The sequence below is a fragment of the Notolabrus celidotus genome, chromosome 5, assembly GCF_009762535.1.
Source record: "Notolabrus celidotus isolate fNotCel1 chromosome 5, fNotCel1.pri, whole genome shotgun sequence".
Lineage (NCBI taxonomy): Eukaryota > Metazoa > Chordata > Actinopteri > Labriformes > Labridae > Notolabrus > Notolabrus celidotus.
The window spans coordinates 13,919,294-13,941,807 of record NC_048276.1 but is presented as its reverse complement, the minus strand read 5'-3'; the positions used below and the strand labels follow the sequence as shown (position 1 = coordinate 13,941,807).

Below are 22,514 nucleotides of genomic sequence, written 5' to 3'. Positions count from 1 at the left end.
AAATTGAGTTCAGAAAAATTGTGTGGAGCTTATAAAATAGGATTAATTGTTATTAACTAGTCTACAGAGCATAAAATTAAACTTGAAATGTATTTATTTATTTATTTATTTATTCATTTATTTAAAGGTACAGTACATATTAATGAACATTTCAGCTTTTGCATCAATGTAAATATGCCAGAGTTAGCCATAAGGCAAATTTTCATCCGTAGTCCCCAGCAGGTCAAAACAGAGTTCATGAAAACAGCACATCATGGTAGCATGACAATGAAAACAATAATCTATCTCAAGAGCATAATAAGTTATACTAAAGTGCAAGTTAGTGCATTAAAGTGCCGTAGAGCATAATCACGTGAATGTCCGGAGCTGGACCAGATAAAACATGGCCAACATATCAGAATATCAATCGCACAAGTAAAAGTGCATACCTTAAACCTGTAAAATAACACACACGCACATACACACACAGACCCACGTACAAATACACACAGGCACACACACGCCCACATAACGGGTTGATGGAGATTAAGTGACAGAAAATTTAAATATTCTAGCTACTGTTTAACAAAATTAAGAAAAATGTTAAACATATCATGATTTCAGGGTATGTCTTCAATAGTAAAGTATCCATTGCTGTACTTTAACTTGTAATGGAATGTCTGTGCAGTGTGGTGTGCAGAGTAATTTGAATTAAGTACACTATGTGCACGACTTTATGCAACACACAGGCGGAGCGTCTTCTCAATCATTATATGTCGCCTGAACACACTTAAACGCTGGCACTCTCATCAAAGAACAATTTCATCTGAAAAACTCAAAAGCTACATTTCTTTCCAGGAAAATGTCAGTCAGGATAATCCACTGACCTTGCTGTCAGCTTTTTTTTGAGTCACTTTGCCAGCCACTTGTTCACTCGGCTCTCTGCCATTTCCTGCCGGGCAGGTAACAGTCAGTTGTGTGAATGTGTGGGCAGAGAGAGTCTGCCTACAGGTTCGTATGCTGCATTAGTGAGAGATTTACTGCTAACATGATTTTGTAGAGGTTTATGTCTGTGAAATGTATTTGTTCAGTTTAAAAAAGGGAAAATAGCAGGCTATATGAAATCTAATAATATCAAATCTGTTGGTTTGCTTCCTCTCAGGCCGTAGACGGGAATGCAGGATGCAGGCGGACTCTCTTGGAGATCTGTACCGGGCTCTGGAGCAGACTAGTCTGTCCACCTCAGCTGACCACAGATCAGCCAGCCGCCTTGAGTACAAACGCTCATTTGTCCGCAGAGTCAACGACCCACTGCTCAATGACAAGCTTCATCGCCTTCGGGTCCTCAATAGCTCACTCAAGGTTTAAAAACTTGTCTTGAGAAATCACTCTCACCAGTGGCTGGACTTATAACTAATTAATACTCTTTTTCTTTTCTCCTTACAGAATGTCCCTCTTCAAGATACACACCGCTCTTTGGGTTATTTAGGGTGAAGATCAGTGTGTTGATTCAACCTCAAACATAATGCCTCTGCCTGTGCCTCACACAGCTGACGTCCCTCTGCTGGAGATAAAAGGCACAAAAAAACATCTTTCCCCTGCTCGGCTCCACAAATCATTTCCTTTTTTCACTCCCTCAGCCTCTCACATCGTTCAGGAGCATAAAGACTTATTCTCCCCCTGCACCCGATCTCTCTCTTTCTTTACATGTATTAAATATTAGGGCTGTTACAGAAGGCAAAAAAAGAGTCCTGGGTTGATGAATTATCTCACAGACTCACAGGGTCTAAGACAGGGTTTAAGCACTTTGCATTTGTGTCCAAAACTTGTGGGAGAGCTTTGTAAAATCATCGCTCACATGCATGGCCATCTCTTCTCGCTTCTGTTTTGAACATAATGCTGGAGTTGTGTACAGTCGCTCAGTAAGCGGACGCTATTTTGGATGTACACAACATTTTGTTATGCATGTGTGTATGATTTGAGGGTATGTTTGTTCCATGAGTGTACAGGATGTTAAGCATTTATATAAATATTTAATATTACATTACTACAGTGTCCACACAATGTTTTGGGGTACTTATACAAATTGTAAATCAAGTGCTGTGCCTCAGTGATTGTGAATGTACATTGTACTTTTCCAAGACGGACAAGAGATGATACAGAACGCAAGCTATTCCTCAAAACAGGAGCACAAAGTAGGACGCTTGGCAATAATGATAACCAGTATTGTAAATTAAAAAGGAATGATCAGAATAGATGTCTATTTTTGTATGCATGCCATCCACCTAATTGTTTGTAAATCAGTTTTGTATTTCTAAGTGCGTTGGTCTGGAGAATTCCTGTGTTGACCCGTCCCTCCCCACCACCGCCACTTTGTGTTTTTAAGACTTATTTCACTCTTTCACCCTGAAAGTGTTGGCCACAAAAAGACAAATAGCTGTATTTATTAAGTGTTTAATGTACAAGCATGCTTTGTATGACTAAAACACATTACCATGCCATTGGAAATTGACTGACATTGCACAAGTGTGCCACATTGTAGCTCCATGACTTTTTTTTTTTTTTTTTTTTAATTGAATAAAGTATGGCATGGGCACACATAAGAGCCATTGTTTATTAGCTTTGTTCCTCATAATCACATTAAAGAAAGTATTTTTAGAAAAGCATTCCTGGAGCCTAACAGGGTATGACTCAGAGAATGATAACACAATGCAAATGTAATTCATGCGCCTCAGGCATTGTTATACTGTAAGATGTGTAAAATTAAACAAATAAAAGTAAGCAGTCCAGAAGAGGATTAATAGTAGAAAAGAGTTCATACACACGTATCCAAAAGGATGTGTCATTCTGTTACATACATTTTTCTGTCAGGGTGAAACAGGAATACAGGGATAACTGGCTTATGTTAGTTAGAAAATAGAGATAAAAGTCTTCTAATTTCACAGACATTAGTCTAATGAAAGGAGACTGCAGATTTGTGGCATATTATTTGAAAATGATCAGCTAAACTTAATTCTAGGCTGCACGGTGGTGCAGTGGGTAGTGCTGTTGCCTCACAGCTAGAAGGTTCCTGGTTCGAATCGCCGGGCAGGTGCCTTTCTGTGTGGAGTTTGTATGTTCTCCCCGTGCATGCATGGGTTCTCTCCAGGTGCTCCGGCTTCCTCCCACAGTCCAAAAACATGCTTACCAGGTTGATTGATCACTCTAAATTGCCCGTAGGTGTGAGTGTGTGCGTGAATGGTTGTCTGTCTCTCTGTGTTAGCCCTGTGATAGGGTGGCGACCTGTCCAGGGTGTACCCTGCCTTCCGCCCGAAGCCAGCTGGGATAGGCTCCAGCCCCCCTTAACCCCTAACGGGACAAGCGGTCAAGATGATGGGTGGATGAATGGATGTTTTAATCCTAAGTAAACTCATTCATTTGACTGAAACATTGTATTGATGAGTAAAATAACCACTTTCCTCATCAAGTTTGTTTTTCATACATTTAACACGCATTGCACAAACTTTTAAACATTTTTGATCATATTAGATAAACATTTTTTAATGTATCTAATATTTTTAAGAAAACAACACGAAGAAAACAGAAGAAAAAATTTATGATTTGAGATCATTTTATTATTTATTAAATTCAGGTAATTATACAGAGCAACTTTTTATATTTCTATCTGCATTAAAATAAATATATAAGCTTTCAAGTATTGAGTATCATATTTTCAGCTCAACATTGCCAGCATGTTAACATAAACTATTTTTTAAAATCCCTGTAACAAAATTTCAACAACAAAAAATTAACAAATAATTCCTCAAAGAAAGATAATAGATTTCATAACTTTTACAGCTGAGATTGTAATTAGCATATATTGGCAAAAAACAGACAGACTGTGAGCATAATGAATATGCAGGGCATACAGGACAAAGTGTAACAGACAGATATATGTTTAATTAAGCAACATGGTGAACTTGTGTTTAATTACATCATAATCCACAAAGGTACAGACAGACTGACAGAAACTCAATGCATCACATGAACAAAGCCCAAACTTTAGCCTGCTAATGGGACAGGGATTCTACACAGCATGATGTAAACTCAGCTCTAATTTTTCTATGTGCTGTGTGTTTTTGTGATTGAGAAATTGAGAAAGGTAATGTGACGACAAGGGAGGGAGAGTCAGACGATTCTGTTTGGGCATGTGTTTCTATAGTTTTCTGCAGGCAGAACTAATTTTAAAAGCACAATAACAAGATTACTCTTTGCTACTGAGGTCCTGTCCTTTTATTTCTGCTGAATATCCTAAACAGACGAACCCTTATGTGCTGAATACTCAGGACATAAATGGCTGGATTAAGAATGGGTGGGAAAATCAAAAAATAAATAGATAAAAACAACTTTGTTTGGTAAGGCAGGTGACGGATGTTAAATCGACTTTGTGCTATTTCGATAAAGCACCCAATTGAATAGTTTGATACTGCTAAGAGGTGGGGGGTGCAGGTACGGAGGGCTTTAACATTAGATCCTCTAACTGACATTACACATATTCTCAGAATGTGTCCATAGGAATAAAAAATGATAGCAATCTGTGGAAGTGTATACAGAGCTACAGATAGCAGGCCAACTATGTTGGCAATAGATGTGTCAGTACAGGCAAGTTTCACTAATAAGTAATTCATGCAGTATACCTTTTCTATTGTTCTTTCACAAAACCTCAACTGAAGAGTGAAAATTAAAACAATGAGAAAGGCAAGAAAAGGGTAAAGCCAGGTGAAAACAATGAGTTTAACAACTCTCTGTGGCATGATGGTATGATAAAGCAGGGGATAACAAATAGCCACATACCTGTCATAACTCATCGCTGCAAGAATTGTAAATTCAGTGATGGCATACGTGTGCACAGCATAGATCTGTGTCTGACAAAGCGGTACAGATATCTCATACGAGTGCGACAGCAGTTTGCTGAGCATTGCTGGCAGTAAAGCTGTACCTCCATACAGACCATTCACTGCCAAGTTACACAGTAATAAATACATCGGCTCATGCAAAGACTTTTCACGATAAACCAATCCGAGAATAACTACATTTTCAAAGATAATGGTAATGTATACAATTAAGAAAATGCAGAAGTACAATGGCTTCAGATCACCCATCCCATAGTAAGCAGATAGATTAATAGATGTGACTTCAGAGAAATTGTTCATGTTGACACAAATAAACAGTACAGCACCTCTGTAATCCTGTGACCACAGTACAATTTACAACTCTACAACACAATCTGAGACAAACAGGTTTTACCTTTGTGTGAAGCCCCCTTTCATCCTGTATTTAACTGTACTTTTATACCCTAAGCATCAATTCCTCGTTGAAATTGGATCATGTGGTTTCACCATGACGAATCCCCCACTTCTACCATGTGAGGGTGGGGTTTAAGCTGCACGTGTTATCAACTTCTACATTTCAAACAAATACAAAAGGTATCTTCACACACATTTATTGAAAATCAAATATAAAAGCAGAAAATTTAAAAAAAATAATGCTCCGCTGACAATACTGCAATTTCTGAAATGATGAATACAGAAAAAACATTACCTTTACCATTTATCTATTTAATTTCTCCATTCTCATAAAACTAGTGTATTGATGAAGCTTATGTGATTCCTTGTTAATTTTTGTTTATAAGAGTTTGTTGTTGTAAAGTATTTCTTTGAACAAAGCACATCTTAATAAAAGAAAATTACACACAAATTTGCATTACAATGAAAAATCATAAAATTAGTTAAACAAAGCTAAACAAGCAAAAGGCCTGTAAAAGGCATTAAATGGAACAGCTTTACTTCTACAACGGAGAGGGAAGATACTGAACACTGACTTTTCTTGTCATTTTTTTGATTATCAGACCACAAAATGATGACCAGGCTCTCCTCCAAGGAGCAAAATGGTAAATGGACTGTGTTTACATTGTGCTGTATTCTAGTCTTCTGACCACTCAAAGCACTTTTACATGAAAAAGGCACATTCACCCATTCATACACTGACAGCAGAGGCTACTATGTAAAGCAGCCTATCAGTATGAACTAATCTCATTCACACACTGATGGCACAGCCACAAGGGGCAGTTCAGTGTTAAGGGTCTTGCCCAAGGACACTTTGAACAACTGGACCTGGGATTGAACTCTCAACCTCCAGTGTGAGAGACGACCAACTCTACCACTGAGCCACAGCCACCCTATCGACCTGGGGTGAGGCCAGGCCCAGACTGAAGAGCTGCTGCCTTGTGGGCTCACCATCCTAGGGGTACAGGGGTGGGAGTTGGGTGCAATGTAAACTGGGTGGCAGGCTTAGGTGGAGGCCTTGGTGTGCTGAACCATGGCAACGTAGACTGGGTTTTGATATGTGGATGTCACCTTTCTGCCTGGAAGGAACCTTAACTGGAGGTTGAACATCACTAACTAGATATAGCTAGGATCATGCCCATGCCCAAGTTCTGGAACCAGAATCCTGGAGTATGGCTGAAGCCCTGTCTTCTTTTCAGAGTTGTTATGGTTAAGAGGCTCTTGAAAAGGTATAGGTATACTCACAAGTATCAGCTAACCCCAACTGTTGGAGTTGGGTATAAATGGAGAAACCTGAATGGGGTGATTGGGAGGTATGTACTTCTCAATCTGAACCTGAGTGGTGCCCTGTTATTGGACGTATTCTAGTCAGGGGGTGGTCATAAAATTATTCTAGAGTGCTGCAAAAGGAGGCCCTGGTCAAATGTTGAACCTCAGACAGGAGGAACATCAATGTGATTGGCAGTCCTCCATTAATCCAGAAGAATCACATCCCTGAATAAGGCATCTGTCCTAGCTGTTGACCAACACTTTAGCCAAAGTTCTCAAGCCTTGGCAGGGGGAACTAAGCAGACTCATGGTGTACTATGTGAACAGTGAGTAACATTAATGTAGCTAGAAGGTCAAGGCAGTGAACCAGATTACATTGAATGAGCAAAAGAGATTTAGGCCACAGTAACAGCCCTTGACAAGGGCTAGCCACATGGATTTCTTGTGGGGTTTAGTTATTATCGACCTGACTGACGCTCTCAAAACCCTCATTAAAGGCCTCCAGAGATGGGCACTAATTGATGCCCTACCCTTCCTCCCCATCCTTGTCATGTCTTCTCCTTCCCTTGAGTCTGAGATCTGGCCAGAGCTGCTGTAAATCCTCTTTACTGCTGTACGTAACATTACTTCCATTTATAAAACTTGGCCAGCATCCCCCAACATGTCCTATGCCCAACAAATTCAACCTCCAGGCATCCTGAAGCTTACGTGCTTTACTCTTGAAAACCAACATCCCCCCAGTCACAAAAATGCTGAGTTGCTTAAGGTTTTTAAGTACAAGCTAAGTGGTTGTGTTTCTGGCACAGTTGTTAGAGAGGCCTTCAGAAACCCTCATCTATCATTTTGTTGTCTGATGATATTGTAACGGATTGGTTTTATGGTGTTTGCTAAAGTTAGTTATTAATAAGTTATGAAGTAGTTAGTTAGTCAGTCAGTTAGTTAGTTAGTTAGTTAGTTAGTTAGTTAGTTAGTTAGTTAGTTAGTTAGTTAGTTAGGTGATGTTCAGTACAAAGATTTCCTTAATGTCAGTGAATGTGTTGACCAGTGATGATTGGGTGAGGGAGAATAGAGGCAGGAGATGTGTGTGTGTGTGTGTGTGTGTGTGTGTGTGTGTGTGTGTGTGTGTAGGGGAGTAGGGAGAGAGACGGATGAAGGCTGATGAATGAATGAAGATGAGCCATGTTCGGAGTTTCTAATGTTGTTGTTTGGCGTTGGCTGCGGCCCACAGTAGCCTGTGAAGTTCTTAATAAAGCCCATGCAAATCGTACCATTGTCGTCCGTAACATCCATAAGCAGAACGCTACAATATGTTAACATAGTACTTCATCTCTGTCTTTATAAATATGAAGCTGTTACAAATAACACCCTTTACAGGACTGGAACGCTTCTTTATGACAGTTGTATGTTTACTTTCTGAGTTTAGACATATGTTTGCATTAATTTGTATTGGCTTTCTTTGACATGTTTCCAATTATATATTTCCTCTACTCTTGTATGTGTTTTGAAATTTGCATGTATTTTATATATTATATATATAAATGAATATACTGCCCAAATTCTCAGTGTTCGCCCCTTTTGGCCACCATATAAATCAACTCAGATACACTCATCTAAAAACTTTAACAACAAATGCTTGGTTAAGCTTATTGGAGATGCATTTAAAAAAACTAATACAGGGTAAAATATGACAACATGAAGTGAACTGAGCCAAAATAAACAGAACTTGTTTTACTGAGCAGCTTTCATGCAGCTATAATTTAGTTTGGCATCACATTGTACACTTTTCTACCACACAAACCCTGCATTGTTATTTGTTACTCACAGGTGCCAAGATTTATATATTTAGAGATAACAAATCAAACCAAACTGCTACTCATTACTCATCTAATTTCCCTTGTATGACAGCTAAGGTACCATTCATGTGCTTTTCAAGTTATACAAATATCATGTTTAATCACTGTAATAAGTGGTTAAAAGGTTGATAGTCTGTAATAGTCTAGCTTGTGATTGGGAGAGTGTGCATGTTCAAGCTTCTCTGTAAATTCACCATTCAATTGTTTCCATGCTTTGTTTATTAATATCTGTTTTGTTTTTTTACAATTAATAACCTTAGATACATCATTGCAAAATTACAAAGGATGCGCAGAAAAACATATTTCAGGTATTAAGCATAGTCAGTTGTAACCTAGACTGTCAAAATTCACAATCCCCCTGATCTCAATGAAGGGATAAGAGTCTGTTTGCTCAGCACCTTTTCCGCACTGCCAACAATCCTGGATGTACATGTTCCATAGGCTGATGTGAAATCACAATTTTTTATAACCAAAATAATCTGAAATATTTCATATTTCTAAGAATTAGTTCCTCAAACAATAAAACTACAATAATCTAAAAGAGTTTCCAGAGCAGGCACAATGTGTGAAAGAGAAATATGTATTTAAAGTTCCAGTGTGAAATCCACAACAGCAAAGAAAATAAAGAGTGGTGAACATTGCAGACAGATGTATTTTTCGGTGTTTGAGAGGTCAATCAAACTGATACACAATAAGCACAGAGGCTGAGTTACATTTTGAGACACAAATCCAACACTATTTTTTCTCCATGCTTGTTGTTTTAGTTTTGTTCTGGTGCCTTAGATATCAAATTTGAGTTATCAAAAAGAAGGGACAGGAGATTCTGCATGTGATGAGTTACCATTGTCTTGACACCTTTGTTGAGCATAATGACAACTTCCCACTTAATTCCCTTTTCTGCTGAATATCCTAAACAGACGAGCCCTTATGTGCTGAATACTCAGTCCATAAATGGCTGGATTAAGAATGGGTGGGAAAATCAAAAAATACATAGATAAAAACAACTTTGATTGGTAAGGCAGGTGACGAATGTTAAATCGACTTTGTGCTATTTCAAGAAAGCACCCAATTGAATAGTTGAATATTGCTAGGAGGTGGGGGGTGCAGGTACGGAGGGCTTTGAGCTTGGATTTGCTGAATGATACCGCACATATTCTGAGGATATGTCCATAGGAATAAAAAATCATAACAAGCTGTGGGAGTGTGTATAGAACTGCAGATAACAGGCCAACTATATTCACAATGGATGTGTCAGTACAAGCGAGTTTCACTAATAAGTAATTCGTGCAGTACACCTTTTCTATTGTTCTTTCACAAAACCTCAACTGAAGAGTGAAAACTATAACAGTCAGGAAGGCAAGAAAAGGGTAAAGCCAGGTGAAAACAATGAGTTTAACAACTCTCTGTGGCATGATGGTATGATAACGCAGGGGATAACAAATAGCCACATACCTGTCATAACTCATCGCTGCAAGAATTGTAAATTCAGTGGTGGCATACGTGTGCACAGCATAGATCTGTGTCTGACAAAGCGGTACAGATATCTCATACGAGTGTGACAGCAGTTTGCTGAGCATTGCTGGCAATAAAGCTGTACCTCCATACAGACCATTCACTGCCAAGTTACACAGCAATAAATACATCGGCTCATGCAAAGTCTTTTCTTGGTACACCAACCTTATCAAGACCACATTTTCAACAATAATGGTTAAGTACACTGTCAGAAATATACAGAAATACATTGGCTTCAGGTCATCCATCCCATAGTAAGCAGATAGATTGATAGCTGTCACTTCAGAGAAATTACTCATTCTGGCACCATATAAAAAAAAAAATCATAAATTGATTCAGAATATACTGTACAACTCAGTGTGAGATGGCAAGCTTTACCTTTGTGTATGGAGGCCTCCTCCCTTCCTGCATTCAACTGTACTTTTATACCCTTGGCATTTGTTCCACTTCAAATTAAAGTCACGTGTTAACCTGTGTATTATACTGTATGGTGGTTTGGCTAATCAGCATGATGACTTTTTTTTAGTATCTGCAAAACACATACAGTAATACATTAGCCATCTTCTTCTGCCTTCATGCCCAGGGAGGGAAGCTCAAATATTGTTATCATGATTCACTGGTGTGTCTCAGGTCGTAGCTAGCATGAACATCGACAGTCTGATAAATTGTTGTTATTAAGTTGATAAGCAGCTGCAAAGCCAATGGATAGGGAAAATCCAGACATTTGTTTCTATTTCATTAGTAGCTTTCAATACATTTTAAAAATTGTTTAATTTCTGAAATGTGCCTTTTATTTTTGGGTGCCCACTGTCTGCTGTATACGTTACACAAACTTAATCTACAAAGTGTATATTTTTTCTATAATTTACTAAACGATGCTAAGCTTAACTAAAGTAATATTTACTATTTGCTTCAGAGGCAGAACCAAGCACTTGTTTAGGGGAGTTCAGTCTGTCCATGGACTTCCTATTAAAAGGGGAGTCACACATTTTTGAATAAAAAATGGTTGTCTGTTGAATGTTTTTTATTTTATTGTTTTATAAGATGAAAAGGTTATGAAATGTGATTTTGATTCATCTTCTTTTTTTAAGTCTGATATGTTGTCTCAGATGGCAGCAGCTGCTGCAAAGGCTACTGATGACGAAAGAAGAGAGCATGAATCTAAGCTTGTACAGCACTTAGGCCAACGGCGGTTATTTTTTAAATGTGCTATATAAATAAAGTTGACTTGAATTGACTAAGTTCAACCTCCTGGACTGTGATGCTTGATGACAGGTGTTTTCACACTTTGAATTTTATCTAATGCAAATTACTGCGTATGACACTTTACAAAGGTCATTGTACAGGTCATATGACCATTATTACTAAAGCATGATTACTTCATTAGTCTGTCCTGACAAGGTCACAAAGTTCTGTCCTGCAATATAACTGACGTTTTACTATCAGTGGCAGTCAGCATGAGGCTGAAGGTTCATGTGTTGGCTTAAATGATTATTAAACAACCTCACTATACTAGATATATATTTACTGATATATCTGTTACAATGTACAATTACAATTTATGCACAAATGCAATGATTATACAGATCAGCAAACTACAAGAAAATGTTAAACTACTGTTGAAATTCAGAGGATAAGAGTTGCTTTGGTTATTCCTAGTTCCTGTGTAAACTTTGTAAGCTTTTTTTCTAATTCATCTCATTAGAATTTCATCATTGTTTCTGTAAAATGCCTCTAAAGCTGGCATTACTATTTTAAACTTTCTGTAGGTGAAATAACCAGAGATATCAGGATCCTGATACAATCTTTATGGTATATGTACACTTGTGTTTATTGTTTTTTCTTTCACCATCAGTCTTCACTTGCAGGCATCACAGTGTCAGGAAAGATAAGCTAAGTTTGCAATGATACACAAAAAGCGACACATTTAAGAACATTAGAAAACAGACAATAATGATCATAATAATCACAATAACCAAAAGTAAGAGAACCTGTACATAAAATCATTTTATAATTTACATCTTTGATGCCTCTATCTGAAACTAAGACGATCTTGCCAACATAACTATGAGTAACAAAAGCGATACATATTAGCTAAAATAGATTATATTCACTTCATTTAAATATTTAGTTTGAACTACAGATGCATTATTTGATTTGTTTATGATTAGCAATATTAGAAGAGTAGAAAGCAGGAAAAAGGAAAGCAACATTATAGTGGAACCTTTGGGGCTTGTTCAAGTTACAACTTTTATAAAAGCATTGCAATTGAAAGATGTTTGATCACATCAAAATAAATATTACATGAATTAAATTTTAAATCAAAGATATTTGCCTCTAACATTCGAAACACTTCTCATGATATTTCAATGCTTTGTGGAGTAGATTAGTCAGTATTTAACCTGCAACCAGTGTCTTATTTAGCTTTTTAGACAGGATCTTATGTCTAAATAACAGTTTCAGTATATGAACCCTCACCAAGTGAGTCCCCAGTCCGTACAGCACTGGGTTGAAAACTGATGGGATGATGACAAAATATAAAGAGAGGAAGATCCGTACCTCAACAGCTACATGTCTCATGTTAAATCTAGTTTGGATGACTTCAAACATGGAGCCAATGGTGTAGTTCATCAAAGAAAATAAATGAGGGATACATGTTTTAAGAGCACTGCCTTGAGATTGTCTCAATAATCTTCGACACACTCTTGCAATTTGTACATAGGAGAAAAAAATCATCCCAACCTGAGGCACAACAAAAGCCAGAATAAGCACAAGCCCAACTATACTTATGTATGATGGATCTGAACACGCGTTTTTGACCACTTCGAAGTTCACACAGTATAATTTTGGCACTAGTTTTCCACAGAAGCTGAGCTGTAAGGTCAGAGCGTAATAACACGCAAACAAAATGAGGGGGTAAAGACTTGCTAATGCAACAAGCTTTCCTATCTTTGAATGAGACATGATGCTGTGGTAATGCAGTGGATAACAGATGGCAACATATCTGTCATATCCCATAACAGCTAATATAAAGAACTCAGCAGAAGCATATGTGTGTAGGAAGTAGACCTGAGCCAGACACCACTGCACACTGGTTTCATGTTTGTCAGACAGCAGCACAGCCATGACCGCAGGTAATAACGCAGTGGTGCCGTATATTTCATTGATGGATAACACACATGTGAACACATTCATAGGTTGATGCAGCTCTTTGTTTTGGCGTATGACAACAACGAGCAGTGAATTCAAAGTAATGGTGATGAGATACAGCAGGAGGAATACAGTAAACAGTCCATGTTTGTGGTTTTCCATCACAGCATATGCTGTCATTGTGAATGTCAGCACTGTTGTGTTGTCCATGTCTCACTTCAGTCCTGAAAAGAAAAACATGATCATTTTGACACAGTCTTAAGACTTCACACGATGCACATTTTATAATATAAACAGCTTTTTTATGAGTTTTATTAGGCATTTTACTAGAATTTGCAGGTAATGATTGCTCAACCATGAAATGAAATCACAAAATCAACAATGTGTCCAAGTTGCTGGTACAGAATACATAAACCAACATTTCAGGAACAGTTACCTATGATTCCTCCTCCTCCTCCTCTAAATGCAGCAGAGTGTGTCTCTCGTTCTTGGGTGGCGCCTTAATAATGAACCTCAGTAATGTGTTGACGTCACTAACTATACTTTTTGCCATAGTTACCAACGTATGTTACATCTTCCCTTCACACAAGTGAGCATGATTGGTATAGAAAAAACAATTGGCTGATATGGATTTAGACGCATTTGCAAAGGGTGCACATAACACACATTGGAACAACCTGATGCTTTAAACATTGTAGAAATATAACATTTATTATGACATGAGGAGGGAATAGACAGAAATGGTATCATGTCTCTTTCTGAACTTTTGTATCTTCATTTCCTTGCTCCAATGGTTACAATATATTTTGTAACCTTGACTCTTTGATGAGACTAAGGCTGTTTGTTCAGCCTTCAAGATCAGTCTCACACCCACACTTTAGAGTGAAGGTGTGCAAACTACAAAACACTGACTGAGATAATCTGGAGCTGTGAGCACAGAATTTTAGTACAGTTTGATGACAGCAGCTTCTCTGGCTTTTGTTTTCGATGAAACATGACCCAGTGTACTGTAATAGTCCTTCTGTGTGTTTGTGTATGCATGCTAACCAGCCTGAACATGAATATTTTTCTGATGCTACCAGAGGTAAAAATTCCAACTGTTAATCCTGTATGTGCTAAAGAGACGGTCAGATAGCTTAATTGCCAATTTATAAGTATTAAACACAGACCACTATCTTGCAGACTAACTGTAAGTCAAAATGGAGTATTTGCAGGCTTTGGAGGTATGCTTTTTGTCATATCTAAAAGAGGCTTGAGTAAACATTCAGTTTTTCATTCTTTTGTTGGTTGATTTATTCCTAAATTTTCTGTATCCTTGTTTTCTCTTATATGACCCTAGTATAAAAAATAGACCAGATCCCATAAATGTAGTGTTCTATAAGAAGAAACAATTAAGGTCACTACAGCTGTGGTTTTAAATGTCACACACCATCAGTGTCATGGTAGTGTGTGTTTGAGGTAAAGAGATGCACATATAGTGGATACAGATATCTGCATGTGTTTATACCATAGACTGTAAAAAATAGGTTTATACAATATGAAAAATTAACTCTAACCTTCCAAAGTGTGGGTCGGGACACCCTGGGGTGACGCAAGACACTAATAGGGGGTCGTGAGATGTCTTTCAGAATTAATTCATTCTGGCATTTTCTTAATTTATTGGACAGGAAAGCTGGAGAGACAGGAAATGTGGGGAGCAGAGAGTGGGGGAAGACATGCAGCAAAAAGTAGAGGCCAGGAGTCGAACCTGTGACCACTGCAATGAGGACCATGGCCTCTGTATATGGGGTGCCCCCTTAGACCACTATAGGCCACTAATGGCGCCCCAGAATCAATTTTTTAAGTGGTCTTGTTTGCATGTTTTACTCATTATTGTAAAAATATTTCCTAAACAGTAGTTCAATTTAAAATAAAACCATAAAAATACAAAATTTACATTAGTTTTCTCTCTTTCTATGTTCCCAGATAGCTCCTTAGGTTAAGGTTAGGTAGCAGTTTATTAAAAAATGCAAGTAGCTGTAAGTTAATTCATCACAGCACAGGAAATACTGCAACATGTATGTGCATGTAGGTTGGCAATTTTTCTGCAGACCAGCTAAATTAAGTATGAAGAAACATTTATTCACTTTGAGGGACAGTGGGAGTAGCGAGTCTTTGGCACCTATATTAAGGGTCACTGGCTGAAAAGTTTGGGAACCCTTGCTCTAAATTCATCTGTTTATTACTTTTTATTTATTGCACCAGCAATATTTTCTTTCGGGAAGGATGAAGATAACATTTTGTCATGATGATTCTTTCATACAGTAGTTTATTTCTCTTAGCCCAGGCCATGCTCCAAGTGAGATGTTTCTGATCATCTGTGTTAGAGGATGGTAGGAAAGTGCTCAGCTGCATGGATGTTCTTAAGGTCAAAAGAGCAAGTTTTGTTAATTTTTTGTTGACTGTCACAGCTAGTAAACCCAGGAATGATCCAGAAACAAGGATAAACCTGATTTGGTCAACTGATGCTATACAGATCATGAGAAACTAGCCCAAGGTAACTGTGCATTTGACTAAAACAAGGCCTCTGCAAAACTCAATAATTGCCTGAGGTTGTCATCAGACTGTGCTCTATTGCAATCACAATGTGGTTATGTGAGTGTGGCCCCTCAACATTTATGACTGGCCCTCTGTTGAAGAAAAGCAACAAATCAATGAGTATTTGTTACCAACGTTGCAATCTTGAATATCAGGAGAATGACTAATTTTACTTGCAGTTCATATTTTAGTTTCCCTTCTCTGAATGACAATTTCACCCACCTTACCTTAAAAATGCGTTTGAGTGTGAACTGACTCTGTGTTACGGACAAAAAACACTTCTTTGCTGATAAAGTCTGTGTTGCAGCAAAGGTGTTGCAACATTTTCAGCATCGATGATGTAAGTCATACCTGGATAAACAGGCTGATTAGAGGTCATTAGTCCACTCTCTGTAATATTCCTCTGGAAAGCAATTAGACACCACTGTTATTCTACCGTAGACCACTTTGGCCAGCACCTTGAGAATAGAGAGGGAGGTAAACTGTAATGACTTCCCTTTGGACAACTCTGATGCAACACTGATGAAACTGAGAGGTTATGACCTTTGAGCGAGTGCAAATCACAACAATAATGTGTTATTGGCGCGATTTGCAGCCATTACTCTGTAGGTCATCAAGTTGTTTTATACCAACCACCCAGTCATATCTTAAACCCTTATATGATATGACTGGGCGGTTGGTATAAGACAACTCTCTTTTCTGTCTAACTGTTACATTGTGTTGGATATAGAGTGTTTCAGATTAGTTTAACTAATAGTTTTGTACTTGTTAGTATTGTACTTAAAGGCATGACTATCTCAATGGTCCAAAAATTATATGAGCACTTGGAGAGTACTTCCATCCCACGCCGACACGATACATGTGTGAAAAATGTCACATAAATCAGACGATGGTCTGTCTTTGTTTTGTTTTTTTCTGATTTGTAATGTATTAGTTTTTACAAATGAAGAGTTCATTTGCAAAAACAGATAACTCACTTTTAAATTTTTTTTAAATGTTTCAAAAAACATATCTTTTCTTTTACTAGCTTTTGGTATTATCAATCAACTGAGGTTGGGTGGCTTTGACTAAGTCAAAATGACTAATAAGAGGTATCTTGAAAATGTAACTTTATTAGGAGTCTATATCCAACAGAAACATGTTTTTTGAACATTTATAAAAACAGAGTTATCTGTTTTTGCAAATGAACTCTTCAAACACTCAAGTGAAGACACACAAACAATGACAAAATAACAAAAAAGAAAACAGACAAAAACAAAACAAAACAAAATTAGTAATAAAGGGGAAATAAATAAAAATAGTCCTATAACAAACCGACAAAAACATAAACATGACAGATTATTTACAGCAATATCAGGCCTGGTTTTAAAGTTTCATTCCTCTTGACTGAGGTTTTACTGTTTTTCTTCTGCACACTGTGCATAGCATCCTCAATCTCGCAAGACTCAGACTTTGACCTTCTACCTTTCTCCAGAGTCCAAAAATAACCCTGCTGAGGTTCCCTCTTGGATTTCACTGAAGAAGATGAAACATTACAAAATGCCTTCTCTGGTGCCCTTTCTGTAGGTGCCCCGCAGTAGATTGAATGTAGAAAATTGCCCTTGATGCCTTCCTTGTGAATTATATGTGGCAAAGTGCCCTCTTCATGCCCTTCTAGTGAAAAAGTGTCTTTCTGGTAACTTACCCTTACGTGTTTTGGTTGTCATGCAATATTTAACACCCAGAAAGTCTTTTTTTCATTTCATGAATATTCCACAAGTGGGCAGGAAGGCAGGTGACTTGACAGAATTGTTCATCCAGGTTGGAGGTGGAAGAGTATCTCAAAACCTCAAATGCAAGGGAATGTGCAAGTACAGAGTGTAACAAATAGACACGATGACTGGCTCAGACTTGTACACAAACACACACGCAGTTACATGCACAGCCCCTACTGTCAGTGCATTTGCTTTGGTGCTCAAAAACAGGGTGCTTCTCTTATTTATAGCCTGGTAATTGTAATCTAATTTTGTTCATCAACAACTGTGAAATGTTCTTTCATTTGCTGTGGTTTCATTTCATTGTTTAGAATGTAGGCCGAAACACTAAGAAAAATACTACAGATTCTGCAAAACAGATTTTTCACAGTTGAGGTTAAACCCAGAGATCGCACTCTGACTTTCTCATGTGTGTTTTCCCTTCTTCCTTGATGTTTGGCCTCTGATCAATGTGCAAACCATGTGACAGTCACACTACTCCAGTAAAAGGGATCAAAAAGAATGTTTAATCAGTTATTGGTTTCACAGAATAGAGTCCCCCTCTCAGACAGGTTTGTACGCTACATCTTAAATTTTAATGCTAATTCTGTTTACAAAATTCTCCCCCGTTTCCACAACTTTCCTCTCCTGCACAGAAATAGCTGAGTGAGAAAATGCCTTTTCTAATGCTGAGAAAGCTGGCCTCTGTCTGCAAATGTCTACAAGCAACAAAGTTAAGGATGTGCATGCGTTTTCAATCTGCTGCAAAACAAGCTGCTTATTTGGCGTGTTTGTCTCCTGACAAACATTTGGTCACGAGTTTGGCACAATGATGTAGGTTTCTGAAATGTGATTATTGAAGGCATGTTCCCTTTAGGATACTACTAATGCCCTAATATAAAACCCAGTGACCAGTATGCTGTTTCATATTATCTTCACTCCTCCCCTCGGACCAAAATACCAACACACTCGGGCCTGAATCTTCATTTTCTGGACAACTGTGTCAGACGCAAAAATGGCTTGTTTTCGAGTGGTTGCTCTGGTGCTCTTGGTAGTCCTCCTGCTTAACAGTAAGTCTTTACCTCTGTATTTCTCTGCAGCTAGAATCTTCTTCCCAGTGTTTATTAATAATTTATTTATTTTACTTACAGCTAAGGGCTCTAACATTAAATATAACTGCAATATTTCCCATGATTGCAGCTGTGGAGAATGAGGCTGCATCCTTCCCTTGGTCTTGCCCGAGTCTGAGTGGAGTGTGTAGAAAGGTTTGCCTCCCAACAGAAATGTTCTTTGGACCTCTTGGCTGTGGGAAAGGCTTCCAGTAAGTCTTGATTCTCAGGCGCAGTATGTTAAGATATCATATCTAACTATTTGCTTTTGAAATCTGATGCATTGTTTCTGGTTTATCTCCAGGTGCTGTGTATCCCATTTTCTATGAGTTGGGGGTGATGGTATGGGAAACGTGCCTGGTCAGTCATGATAGTCTGGAATAATGTAATTCAGCCGAGGTGGAAGACTTGCAGGGCGCCACAGAAGATGACAGTGACAGAAGTCACTGTGTGGGGAATCATAATTGGCTGAATGTCTGATTAACTTGTGTTTAGTTTTTTGCTCATTTCAATGCAAATGAAACGATTAAAATGGAGTAATAAATAACACTTAACCTCCTTGGCTTGGATTACTCTTCAGAAAAAGACTTCCTGTGATTTGGATTTGTAGATCTTCCACCTGGTTTAGAGCCCTTTGTCTTTTACCCTTCATGTTTGGCGTGCATACATGTCTATCCTCAACTCCAGTAATTTTGCTCATATACTGTCTAAACATGCTGTTGGCCGGTAGGTCTGAAACTGGTCTTGAAACTAGCTCTAACTAATGAAATGCATGCTTTTATTGGAGGAAGAATGTAAATGGTAAATGGACTTACATCTATAACGCTTTTCTAGTCTTCTGACTACTCAAAGCACACTCACTGATGGTAGAGGCTGCTATATAGTAAGGCACCATCAGTATTAGCTAATCTCATTAATAGATGACACATTCACACCCTGCTGAACAACAGTAATGTACATTTGGCGTTCAGTGTCTTGCCCAGGGATGCTTCTGCATGGAACTGGAGGAGCTGGAATCGAACCGCCAACCTTCCAATTCACAGATGTCTGGCTCTACCCACTGAGCCACAGCCGGCCCTATGTAATGTAGGTAATGTAAGAGCCTTGAACTTCAGGATGAACCATAAAACCTGAATTGAGTCATAACTACTGCACATGCTGGTGGCATAGATAAACTACAATCCCATCTATGCACAGGGACCTGTGTTCGGTCTGTCTCATTCACAATTATTTCATAATTTTATACTTTTAACCCAAAGCTTAACTCTAAATTTGGACTGCTGTCTACAACACAATTTGAATTTATACTAAAGGCTAAAATGAGAACATCTCCCAGTGTACAAACCTGAGTTCTCATTGAAATCAAAGTTTAACATCCTATGTTTCAGACTATAGTTATAAAAGATCAAATTTGAAATACACAAAACATGAGGATTCAATTTAAGTGTCTCTAAGCTGCACATCACACACACACATTATGTCCATACTGCTCCCAACGGCCATGTTTGAATGCTTGCAATCATTGGCGATTCATTGTCAACTGTAAGGGTCAGCTTTAGCATTATCTTTTTCATGCTTCTAACATAGGTTCACACAAAGTTATTTTTAATTTCAGACTTTTCAAAATCTGATAAATCAGATTAGATTAGATTAGATTAGAGAACTTTATTGATCCCCTGTGGGGGGACATTCATATACCACAAGGGTCTGTTCGCAGAATCAACAAGCAATCAACAATACAATCATAAAACACAATAAATAAATAAACAAATAACACAGTCACACCATTTGAGGCATAATTAACAGCTATGGGTCAGATCCATGGCTTCAAGTGTTCATTAAAAAATCGGACTGCTACAGGAACAAAGGACCTTCTAAGACATTCTGTGGAGCACTGCAGCATCACCAGTTCCTAACTGAAGGAGCTTCTCAGTCCATTAAAAACACTGTGCAGAGGATTACCTTCGAAAACCAGGACATTTTTTAATTTAGTCCTAGTTCTCTTCCCCAAGGTAACCTCCAGAGAGTCAGGGGTAATCCCAATTGTTCCAGGGATAATGAGGCAGTCTTGATATTCGACTCATGTTCGACATCATACCTCATGAAGAGACATGACCACAGTTTTAATAAAAACTGAGATATTCAAGACCAATGTTTCACACAGTCAATACAAAAGAGCAGCCCTCCCTGTGAGAAGCTGTGTTACATCAGAGTGCTAAAATGCCTGCAGCTGATGGTGAGAAAAGAGGTGCAGACAAGCCTTAAAGGAAGAATAAAAATAACTGTGTGAGTTTTATAAGTTGACTTTGCATCCCTGCTTGTGTTGAATAACTATGCGATATTCTAAATCAAACATATACCTGTTCATGTTATGCACAGCGAGCATCATATAGATTCTTAGGGTATAATTTTAATCATTCTTTTGATGAGTTTGGAAAACTGTATCATATCTTGCAAGTATACAAACTAACTCATGGCAACACATCTATGGGATTAGCTTATTTCTGTTTCAATATGGTTTGCTTCAGTGCTATTATGTTTTTGTACCATTTCATTCATATATTGTGTCATGTTTTATGACTTCTTAGAGGGTTTGAAGGCTTCTTTGTTGTTGGGCCTTCTTTAAGTGCTGCAATAGTTATTAGTAACACTGACTTCCATCTGGCCCTCAGTGGACCAATCAAATTGCTCTTCACTCACCTTTAAATGCATTTGAATGAATGATTCAAACCTTTATTGCCACTAGAGTGCTTTTCTGTGCACCAAGAGCATAAAAACACACACAGGACAAAGATAACAGCAGTAATACAAGGCAACACATTATAATAATCATGAAAAGAGTTATTGAAATAGAGTATGATCAAACATTTCATGATTACTTATGAGGAATATCAAGTGTCATGTTTAATAAGGTGCTGCGTGCAAGGTTTAGACTCTGCTATCAGAGCTTATTGAGCAGTGGGACAAAAGATGTGATGCTTTTTCCAGTCCTCATCCGAGGCATTCTGTGCCTTCACCCTGGAGTTCATAGCAAACATTCAGGACAAAGGTGAACCAGTGGGTATGTCTGATCTGATCTTGTTAACCAAATCCGGGAGTACTGATACATCATGTAAGAAAAACTGCTCAGTAGCTTCTCAGACAATGCTGCCCCCTACTACTGGATGCAAAAGGTAAATACACTCTCAATGAATCCCAACTTCACATAGTATTGTCAACATTAAAACTTCAAAGTTCACGCAAAAGGAGGAGATGATAGTGAGCCTTTGTTGTCAATAACCATGCTCAAATACTTATGCTTTTGTACAATTTCAATTGTGTCATTCATAATTACAGGGGACAGAGAGGAGTTTCCGTTAAATTCAATAATCATTTATGTTATTGATTTTGTGTTTAAAATCAGAGTTGTCCAGACACAAGTTATAGAAGTGCTTTATCTTGGCTCTGTAATTCTTCTCATTGTCATTTAAAAGGCCTGTCAGAGCAATATCATTGGCAAATTTAATCATTATACTGGGATCCTGATGGCTAACACGGTCATAGGTTTACAGTGCGAACAACGAAGGTGAGAAGATTCAACCTTGTGGACTCTTAGTGCAAGAGCCGATAACTACAGACTTTAGTCAATGTCAGGGTATCATAAAGTAGCAACCAGATTCCTCTTATGTTGTCTATTGGTTTTGTAGAGCATTTATTATTTTTTGGTTAGACTCTAATCATTTTCACTTCACCTCTACTTTAGGGTTAAATACATTTCCCCATCACTTCTTGCCCCTATAGTGGTAAAGCTTTGGCCTTTCTCTTGCTTCACTACAGGAACACACATAAAATCATCAGCCCAAAATGCTAAGGCTGTGGGAAAAGAAGCCTGTCAGTTTGTTTGATTGGTCCTAAACTTTCTGATCATGAGTTTTAATGATCCTAGCAGCCTTTTAGGGTTGGTTAGCCTGAATGATTTCAACTCATTCCTCCATGTCTCTTCAGCAAATACAGAGTTTGTCAGTTGTC

The 22,514-nt window shown here is 38.0% G+C and overlaps 4 protein-coding genes across 10 annotated transcripts in view; 1 reads left to right on the top strand and 3 right to left on the bottom strand.

Moving 5' to 3' along the window:
• LOC117812236 (connector enhancer of kinase suppressor of ras 2-like) overlaps positions 1 to 1,662 on the top strand; it is a 46,002-nt gene extending 44,340 nt beyond the window's left edge. For all 7 annotated transcript variants that reach the window (XM_034682884.1, XM_034682889.1, XM_034682888.1 and 4 more), the window contains exons 21-22: positions 1,142 to 1,341; positions 1,426 to 1,662. In XM_034682884.1, coding sequence (XP_034538775.1) covers positions 1,142 to 1,341; positions 1,426 to 1,473 — 248 coding nt within the window. In that variant the 3' untranslated portion in view covers positions 1,474 to 1,662. The remainder of the gene's footprint in view (positions 1 to 1,141; positions 1,342 to 1,425) is intronic.
• Positions 1,663 to 4,232: 2,570 nt separating this feature from the next.
• Positions 4,233 to 5,568, bottom strand: LOC117812694 (olfactory receptor 4K14-like). The gene is made up of 2 exons (XM_034683602.1): positions 5,560 to 5,568; positions 4,233 to 5,207 (listed from the first exon to the last, which is right to left on the bottom strand). The coding sequence occupies exons 1-2, from the start codon at positions 5,566 to 5,568 to the stop codon at positions 4,233 to 4,235; spliced, it is 984 nt and encodes a 327-aa protein (XP_034539493.1).
• Positions 5,569 to 9,309: 3,741 nt separating this feature from the next.
• On the bottom strand, positions 9,310 to 10,236 carry LOC117812692 (olfactory receptor 52D1-like). The gene has a single exon (XM_034683601.1). The coding sequence runs from the start codon at positions 10,234 to 10,236 to the stop codon at positions 9,310 to 9,312; it is 927 nt and encodes a 308-aa protein (XP_034539492.1).
• A 2,098-nt stretch (positions 10,237 to 12,334) lies between these two features.
• On the bottom strand, positions 12,335 to 13,297 carry LOC117812691 (olfactory receptor 52D1-like). Its single transcript, XM_034683600.1, has one exon. It carries the CDS (start codon positions 13,295 to 13,297, stop codon positions 12,335 to 12,337), a length of 963 nt encoding a protein of 320 aa, XP_034539491.1.
• Positions 13,298 to 22,514: the final 9,217 nt, after the last annotated feature.

Coding starts and splice junctions, on each gene's coding strand:
- LOC117812691 (XM_034683600.1), bottom strand. CDS start 13,297: ATGGACAACACAACAGTGCTGACATTCACAATGACAGCATATGCTGTG.
- LOC117812692 (XM_034683601.1), bottom strand. CDS start 10,236: ATGAGTAATTTCTCTGAAGTGACAGCTATCAATCTATCTGCTTACTAT.